The 9,237-nt window shown below is 47.5% G+C and overlaps 1 protein-coding gene across 1 annotated transcript in view; it reads right to left on the bottom strand.

Annotated features, from left to right (window-relative positions):
• Positions 1–3,553: 3,553 nt before the first annotated feature.
• The window catches only part of ADAMTS9 (ADAM metallopeptidase with thrombospondin type 1 motif 9), an 82,905-nt gene continuing 77,221 nt past the window's right edge, over positions 3,554–9,237 (bottom strand). Inside the window, exons 36-39 of the mRNA XM_026074927.1 lie at positions 8,244–8,335; positions 6,792–6,896; positions 4,650–4,744; positions 3,554–3,611 (exon numbers count right to left, since the gene is read on the bottom strand). Coding sequence (XP_025930712.1) covers positions 4,655–4,744; positions 6,792–6,896; positions 8,244–8,335 — 287 coding nt within the window. The 3' untranslated portion in view covers positions 3,554–3,611; positions 4,650–4,654. The remainder of the gene's footprint in view (positions 3,612–4,649; positions 4,745–6,791; positions 6,897–8,243; positions 8,336–9,237) is intronic.

Below are 9,237 nucleotides of genomic sequence, written 5' to 3'. Positions count from 1 at the left end.
GAAGGACAGCAYGGGATCAGGTGGCTGTGACGTGTTTGGAAAGATCTGAAGCAACAGGACGTCCAGGAGACRGGGGCAACCGGCCAGGAGTCAGGGGGACGTGGGAAAAAAATCCAAACACTGGTGACTGCTGCCACATTTTTGCTTTTGTCTGGTTTGATATGATTAAAAGAACTATCTGAGYGGAGGTACGTTCAGCTTAGACAAGGACTACTTGTGAGATGGTATCTGGGAGCGGGGTCTGCAGGAGATGGGCACAGCTCGATAGCTTGGAGGCGATGAGGGTGGCCATGCGAAGGCTGGCAGCGCTCCCTGAGAGGCACCCCGATTTACAGCCATCCCATAGCAGCTTTCTTCTACCTGAATCTTCCTGTGTATTTTAAACTGTTTTTTTCAAAGTCAGAAAAGATGTTTTTTCTTACAGATTTCTTGACACTCAGCTTCTCAGAGCAGCGCCTGGGGCGCACGCATGTCAGCAGCGTGGCCGAACATGTGCAAACCCTTCCGAAAAGTGCCGGGTACACCCTGTCCCGCGGGCCCGTCCCTTCCCGCACGGACACAGGGGAGCTGCAGTCTGTGCAAGGGGCAGGGCTGTGTCCTGCTTGTCCTCGGGCACAGGCCAATGCCTTCTGCAAGCCCAGGGTTTGCGGTCGCTCGCCTCCGTAGTCCCTGGACCACAGACTCCAACGAGGGCTCGGGGTAGGGCTCCAGATACAGAGGATTATTATTTTCCTTCATTCCCTTTGCATGAGACAATCCAACAAGTGACCCAAAGCTTGGAAAATAAATACTAGCACACAAATGAATGTTTACCATTCAATGTATTATTCCCTTGTGTACAAAGTATTTTGCCTCTATAATAGCACACAGGTATTGAAATACGATGGCAAATGCAGAAAGACCGTACAGACATGTCCTACAGGTCTTTTCATTTCCTTTTGAATATAATCAGAAAGAAAAGAAACACTGTACAGGAAAGTGCTTGCAAAAAAACAGATTGTAGAAAAATAATGGCATTGATATACAAGACCCAGAACTGCTTCCTGAACAAGAAATGTCTAATATCTCTGGTCCTCAAAGCTTGTTCCTATTTAATGAAACCCATTGATGAATCAAAAGATCATGATCTATCAACTTTTCCCTTATAGATTAAAAAAAAAATTTTTTTAAGTTTCTCTTGCCCTGTTAATAACTGTTGTGAAACAATATGGTAGAAAGGAATGTGTACAGGTCTAAATAATACTTTTTTTATAAATAGCCATTCACTTCATTAGCGAAAATATAATATGCCTGTACTTTCTAAGCACCACTGTTTATCCCTAAAGTTCATAGTGCAATTTTCCCTTTTCCCCTATAGAAGTTATACATGAGCAATAATCATAAAAAAAAAAATCACTATTCCATTACTACTCCTTTTCCCTTTTTTTTTTCTTTGACCTTTGAAATGGTATTTTTGGCATTTTCTCAGAAACATATAATTTATTACTGCTACCCATAAGCATACAAAATAGATGAAATAGTCTTTCTAACATATGATGATAGCCACTTATTTTATGCACTATAAAACAACAACAAGAAACCCAATTACGAGTAAGATAGATAGTCTCATCCCCTCTGAGCGTTACGAAGAAGCGCAGAGGCACACTTTACGTGTAGAGCACCAGTTCTTTAGCTGCTGCATTTTAACACAACCCCGTTCGCTTGTTTGCTGTCTACCAATTCCCGTGAACATGTCAACACCTGACAATCCAGCTGACAGGCTTCATTCTGAAAGCTGAATAAAGTCTGGCAGATGCACGGGTTATGAATCCAGGGATCTGCTCGTTCGCCACCAGCGATCCTACTGTTTGGCGACAGACGGATTCCTCTTGCTTTCGTTAGCGACGGGAGTAGCGTGGGGGCAGAAAAAAGACTCGCAAGAGCCCCCGAGGTTGCTTTTTTTTTTTTTAAAGTAGCTGCACCCAAAATTCAARGACTTATCCGAATTAGCAGACAAGCCTCTTTGGTCTTCCGAAAGGCTGGCAATTTTGTGCTAAAAAAAAAAATAAATAAATCTTCCTTTGCTCGTACTTTGTGCTCCTCCCGGCCCCCGAACGCAGGGCGAATGGGCGCTATCTTCCTATGGCTAAGCAAAAACGCGGAGAAAGAGATTTGGGACATAGTCACAGACTACAAAAATAACCCGGTCACATCACCGCCGTTCGGCGCGCTGCGCAAACGTGCCGAGCCCTAAGCAGCAGGCTATGTACGGGCGAGGGGCCGCAGTCGGCAGGCGGCCGCGCCGGCCGTCCCGGGAGCTCTCCTCCCGGCCCCCCCGCGGGCCGGCGGGCGGGCGGCGAGCGCAGATGCCTTTGCAGGGAGATAGGGAGCGATACAGAAGTGGGCGTCGAGCCGCCTGCTTTCGATGCGCGAGTACAGAGCGATCCCGCTGGAACGAGCCCGAGCGGCCGCCTGGCGCCTTGCAGATGGTCTGCGTGCGCGTGGGAAGCCGCGGGCGCCGTGCGGATGCCCGCCAGCGCGGGGCCGCGTCCTTGCGGCACGCGCCGCCCCCCCCCCCAACCCCCGCGGCCCCCGGCGCTCCGGGAGAGCCCCTCGGGTCGCGGGAACGCGGAGGCGCCCGGCTTCTCGGCTGCAGTTGGCGGCGGCTTCCGTGCCGAGCGTCCCAGCGCGTCCCAGCGCGTCCCAGCGCGCGGCCCGGCGAACATATGGCCGCGGCAGCCTCTCTCGGATGAGCGAGTGCCCCCGCTTCCAGATGGAGCCCGGAAGCACGGTGGCACATGCAATTAGGAGAGACATGCACGTTGTTGGCTTTTTCCCCCAAAAAGAAAGCTCGTTCAGTAGCCCTACAAAAAAGGGGTTCGAGTTCATAATCCATTTCCAGGAGTTTTCCAAAACCTGGGGTAGATCTTAATCTATTTGAAGGGGCTGACCATTTTTTCTGTTTTCCTCCTCTTCTCACTGATAAAGGCACTGGMTTTAAGTAACTAAAACTACAGAGCGTTAATAAATATCATGTTAGCACCAAACCAGTGACTTTTAGCACTGGCCACAGAGGTCATGTGAAATTCAAAACATACCTAAAAGATAAAGATTGCTAATGCAACTAGCACTGTATTCATTGTCATGTTTTCCTTGAGTGCTGTCGGCCTGATCGCTAAAAGAAAATTTAAGCGCATCTTGTCTATTCTCCTTACACAAAGACAGATTGAAATGCCAAAAATACCCCTAATGCAGATTGTGTAGCACCGTAAAGGGCCAGAGCAGCCCACAACTGAAGGAAAATTACTGATTGAAAGTAAACAACTGAATACAGTGACAATAAAGTATCACTTGTCATAATGCTACATATAATGTAGAGTACGTAAAATGCAGTGGTTTGACTGCAGGATTTAACAATAAAAAATAAAAATAGTAAAAGCAGCCTTAATATAATGATTTTACGTACAAAAATATTAAATCAAAATAAATAATTCCAAACATAAATATTATACTGTACATTAAGAATATGCGATCTATATACACACATAAACAGATTAAAAAAAAGTGGAAGGCAGAGGTATTGCATCGCTATCCTTCATCCATCTCATCTCAGCTGTCTGCTTGCAGAGAACCTGGAAAACACAGACCAGCCGCGCATTAGAGTAAGCTCATTATCTTTGCCTTCAAAACCTTTAACTATCGAGATCGAAATGAGAACGGAGCCGCAGCAGGTGCCGTCAGCTTGGACACCACGTTTCCCCTTGAAAATGTTGTACCTGTAAGTGGTACTGGGAGGACTGAAGACTGAGAGCTGGGGCCAGCAGAGGAGGAAAAAGCATTCCCTCGGCTGCTTCGGTTTGTGCTTGGCAGCTTGGTGCGGACTATCGGCATCGCTGTTTTGCTGACGGTCGCTGATGCTCCCTGAGAAAACGCTTTAATGGCGCAGAAACGACCCTGCTACACCACAGGCCACTTAACACAGGGCGGGAAAAGTTATCAGCCGCGCGTGCAAMAGCATAACGGCAGCTTTGATCTCCGGGGGCAGCAGTGTCCGAGAGGGTGGCGAGGTGGGGAGACTAGTGCAGTTACTCTCGTTATTTGTGCAGCGGCCGTCGCAGGCCGTGTGCAAGCTGTCACCAGTCCAGCAACAAGCGGGAAAAAATTTTGGCACGTGGCCCTTCTCCCGCACAACACACAGAGCATGGCTTTTTAATTGAAATAATTCCCTTCGCTCTGTCTGCTGCCTCCCCGTGCATCAGCAGCACCGTAGATCAGGGGACGGCGCGGACCGCCGGAGGCTTTGTGCTCCCCTCCAGCTGCACTGCATGAGCATGCATGGTTATTGCTGACGGAGCCGATATGCTGCCTGCCTCGATACCATGAAGCTGGTAAGGTTTTCATAAGGCACTGTGGCACTYAGCAGTTCAGCACGACTGTGCTGAACTATTTTTGATAGTATTACACAAAGTCCCAAGTAAACAGAGGCTTGAGACACAGATCCTGAAAGACACTTCAACCCTTGCTCCATTGGCTTTCCGTGAGTCTCAAGAACCTAAGCGATGAGGAGACTTTGGAAAATAAGAGACTTCTGAAAACATTACCTGATCTGTTCCTTCCACAAAACATTCTTAGAAAGGTTTCGCTTACTTCAGAAACGGCTGGGAACCTACCATTGCTATAACACTTGAACGTCAAGGCCTGTTCCAGATGATGGAGTACATTTTCCACAGTAACCGCCACATTTTCCTACTACTTTGGTACCATCCTGCAGGCAAAATCAGAAATAATGTCTCACAGCAGTGTAAAGGCTCAGGAACTCCATGCTGCTAAAGGTCCAGACATGGGTTATTCTAGCCAGGGTTTTTAATAGAAAATGTCTTGAAAGGAAAACAAATTATGCACTTAATCAATCTACAAAATCATAGTTATATTTAAATGCATGCAAATGTAATTCCCTTTAATATTGCCAGGTCAGATGGTGAACGCAAATAAGAAAGGGCATTTTTGATTTATCACACTGAAACATGTTCGAGGAGAAGGCCATCTGAAGGGATAACTCAAGAGCATCTGCCTTCTCCAACTTGCCCCCACAGTGAATAACTAGTTGTTGACTCATGCAGGAGAAATAACACATCGAGACAATAACAGCACCTCACTTGTGACTGGGCATGTGAAGGGCATGGAAAGGGTATTTGAAGACAATACTGAGAAAAATCTGTTTGGAAGAGAAAAGCCTGGAGTGGCTCCAGAGCTGAGATGAGACAGAAAGTGATGCGGTGAGGATAAGCAGTTTGCAAAATCACAGTGCTGCTCCCCCGCAGCTCTGCATTGCTCTACTCATCTTTTCATCCTCAGGTCCAAAACCCGAAGAGACAAAGGAGAGCTCAGAGCAGTCCTTGTGCTGGCCTGATTTCCAGGAGAGCCTGGCAAACATGGTATAGCTCCAGTTTCGAGTCAATAGATGAATACTGGCATAAGCAAGATCTACGTCTGGCCTTCCTCTTCGCACCTCTGCGCAGTCTTTCTCCTCTTGGTCATTACAACGGACAGACAGTTCTTGAGGGGAATTCAACCCTCAATTACCAGAAAATTGGACTTAAGTGCAGGACAAGCTTGCACAAAGCATTTATTTTTAAACGAACTCCATCCTGCCCTTGACACTGTTGATCAGKGATGGCAGCAGGCTGCTATCATTTCTTCTTGCTATTCCCTTCTTTCTTCTGCTCCTGCTGGCAATTACGCCTGCGGAGCAGCGCTTGACAGATGCCACCGGGCGATCAAGGTAAGAGTCATCTCTCAGACTCCCTGTCCCTTGAGGTTCGATTTAATTCTGCCAGCTGTGATTGTGTCACTATCCTCTCTGCAGCGCCAAAGTCAGCTGCCCTGGCTTCTCCTTTCAGAAGGGGAGGAGAAAAGCACAGCACCTGCCAAAGCTAGCCTGGGGGGGGGGGTGTGTCTGTGCTATTCTTAATATACCTATGCTGGAGGATGCTTTACCACGGCATGATCTGACCAGTGACATTCAGTTCTGCTGAAAACAGTCCTTTAAGAGCCCCACACCGGCAAGGGGCTCACCAGAGCCAGGGAGATGGAAAGAATAGGACTGCGACCTGGGCACTGTGCTCTGGGTGACGCCGCTTGAGCAGGGGGGATGGACTAGATGATCTCCAGAGGTCCCTTCCAACCTCAACCATTCTGTGATTCTGTCAAAGCTTGGGTGACTCYGATCTCTTGCAAGGAGATGAGGTGAGACCAGCCCAGCTGGAAGGCACATGTCCCCCATATTTTATTAGTCAYGTTTTGGAACGACTCCTACACCAGGGCATGCACTTGGCACTTCGGGGCCTCTCTTGCAAGACAATGAGCTGTCTGAGCCYGGTCCCTGCCCATCATTTAAGCAAACACCTTAACCCCACAGCTCAAACCAGTGTTTTATGCCTCCCTTTCCGGGGACCATTCTGCAGCCCAAATGCAGACAGCAATCTCAGTCCTGCACGCTGCGCGCGGGCTCCTTGCTGGACAATTCAGACAGCTAATTAAAGACATGTCCACCCCACAGCACTCAGTGTTTTCAGCTTCATTGCTAAGCAGGCCCGCTAATTAAGTGCAATAATTCAGATCRAGTTAAACCCGCTAGGGCCACCCCCCACCTCACGTACAATTATGAGCGACACTTCATTTCTCATGTCGGATGTTAGATTTTTTTTTAATGGTCTTCACTTGGAGGAACGCTGCTACGAAAGACAACGTGTCAGGAGGCAATTAGAAACTTCCCTTYAGCAGGTGTGACCACCGTTAGAATTAAAACTTACTGGGGATTTCTGAATTTCCGACACTGCGTAATTCCCTTGAGAGAGCCATTTTGCCGTTCCTGTTAATGACAGGCCCGTTCCGTAAAGGTCAACGCTGAAGCGACCCTAAAAAAAAACAAGCAGACAAGCCTGATTATCCCCAAAGAGACGGGCCTTCGGTCACGACACGCGGCGTCGCTGCCGCGAGCTCCCTTCCGCTACAGCTTGCCACCGTGTCTTTTTTCTAACAAGATCTTGCCGGCAAAGTTTGCAATTTTCCGTAGATCTGAGAGTGATTAGCACATATTGTGCAAATCGCAGCATGGCTCGGGTTAGGAATTTCTTCTCGTTTGTGGCTGCAGGGAAGGAGGGGCTTTTTTCTCGGGTTTTCAGTGCTTTTTTTTTTTTTCCCCCTCGGTTTTTCCACTGCTTTTTCTCGGTTTGCCAGCTGAGGGCATTCTTGGCTTTCCCATGGCAAGCTGCGGCGCCTGACATGCTCCAGCAGCTGATGGGAAAGGTACCCCCGGAGAGCATCCAGCCCGCTCTCCCTTCTCCCTCCTCACCTGGAGAGGGCACGCTTGTCCTGATTTTCCACTGGGCTTTCTTTTAAAAAAAAAAAAAAAATCAGTAAAATAAAAATTCTCATTTGTTTGTTTCTTAAAAATGTCCTTCGCTTAATTTGCTCTTGCTCGCAAAATGCACAAAATGGACGGAAAATGAAGGGTTATGTCTGCATCCAATGCAGATGTTCCCCGAAGCCTCCCTCCTTGCCMCTGAAAGCAAATCCCAAGTCCTGTGGTCAGGACTGCCTGTTTCCAGAYGTGACGAGGAATCCTTTGGCCACAGTCCTAAGCTGCCCTAGGGTCCACCGCGGCTGCAATGCTGCAGACTGCCAGATGTCCCTCAGCTTTGCTCCGTGTGCTTGCTGCCTGGGGAAGGCTGATTTTCAGCTAGGAGCAAATTGTCTGGTCAGGTGGACACATATTAACATGCACGAGCCTTCCTGAGGTAAGAAGTCAATCCCGAAGCCACTGAGCAGTGCAGAGAAGTGCCAGATCCGAAAGGATGGAGGGAAGGAGATGGAGAGATCTGCCCTCTGCCATCTGTCGCTGAGATTCCCTAGTTAATGCCCTTTATGAACGCAGTCTACCAAACACCTCGGACTATCCAAACATATCACTTATCATCCCCTGGCACCGCAAAAGCTAGATGTGCAGGGGACACGGAGCAACCCAGCTGTAACACAATGTTAATTAGTCTCCTAACAACTTTCAGGTAAGCATATTTCTTCCAAGCAACATTTTCTTGCTGGAATGGGAAGTACTTTCCGTAAGGACAAAAAGAAAAGTTTCAGACCGCTGAGATGAGAATGTGACACTCACTGGAGTTTGGCTGATGTGATCAGGAATAATTAATAGAGGGCTGGAACATAATAAATGGCACCAATTCCTAAGAAACGCTATTGTCAAATACCTGCGGGCATTTGGCTGCGCTGTAGCAGTCCCCAGCAGTGGCATAAGGAACAGGTCGTCCATCATGCGTCCGTGCAAACTGTAAATCAGTCGCTGTGGAAAATGGTTGGTCAATAACATGGGAAGAAAGATGCAGGAAGAGAGAGACAAAAAAATGTAAACATGCTTTTCGCTAATGTCTAAATTCACTAGAGCTGGTTTCATACATTAATCTTGAGAGTCAAGATCTCATCTGCTGGGTTTTTAATATTAAAACCCCAATTCATCATGCATGTGACTCTCAGCATGTGAGCAATCTCACTGAATTTAATAGGATGCTCATATGCTTACATTTACAGGTCTATGTAGGTACACTGGTGATTTAGGGCCTAGGTATAAATAACGACAAAACTAGAACCCATGACTTTGGCTATATTTCTCTATCAGAAAACTTCCCAGTGATCTGAACCAAGCACGTACAAAAAGGACATGGGACCTTCTAATTCTTCCTTTTAAACAAAACACTGTCTCAAAGCTTGCTCCCCATCCGCTCCCAGAGCCTGTGTTCTCTACGACCCAGTCAGCTGAGACTGGGTTTCAAAGGGAATTTGGGTATTTGCTCTAGATGGCTCTTAAGTAACCGAGACTCATTTAGATGGGGATTTGAGATAGCTGCTGCCTGACAGAGGTAGGTGCCCAGCTCCTTTTGAAATTCAAAGGGGGGTGGTATCAAATTCCCCCTGGGGGTGGTTCCCTTGGGATCTTTCCCTAGGAGCATTTACAGACTATTAGTAGCTTTTTACAGATTAATAGACTGGGAGGTCTCATGGCTTGAAAACAGCGTGAGAAACAACTATCAGATAAAGAGCCACTTAACCAGAGTGGATTGAGCTGTTAAAAAATCTCCACTATTTACCGAACGAACTCTCAACGATACGTTGTATTTTTGAGACATTTGCTGGAAATTGATAAAGTGATTGAAGCTCTATTCCTAATGCACGCCGCTGGCTCCTCCT

The sequence above is a fragment of the Apteryx rowi genome, unplaced genomic scaffold (assembly GCF_003343035.1).
Source record: "Apteryx rowi isolate R43461 unplaced genomic scaffold, aptRow1 scaffold_4, whole genome shotgun sequence".
In the NCBI taxonomy this organism is placed as follows: Eukaryota; Metazoa; Chordata; class Aves; order Apterygiformes; family Apterygidae; genus Apteryx; species Apteryx rowi.
Note: the sequence above shows the minus strand (reverse complement) of the source record. Positions and strands in the feature narration are given on the sequence as shown.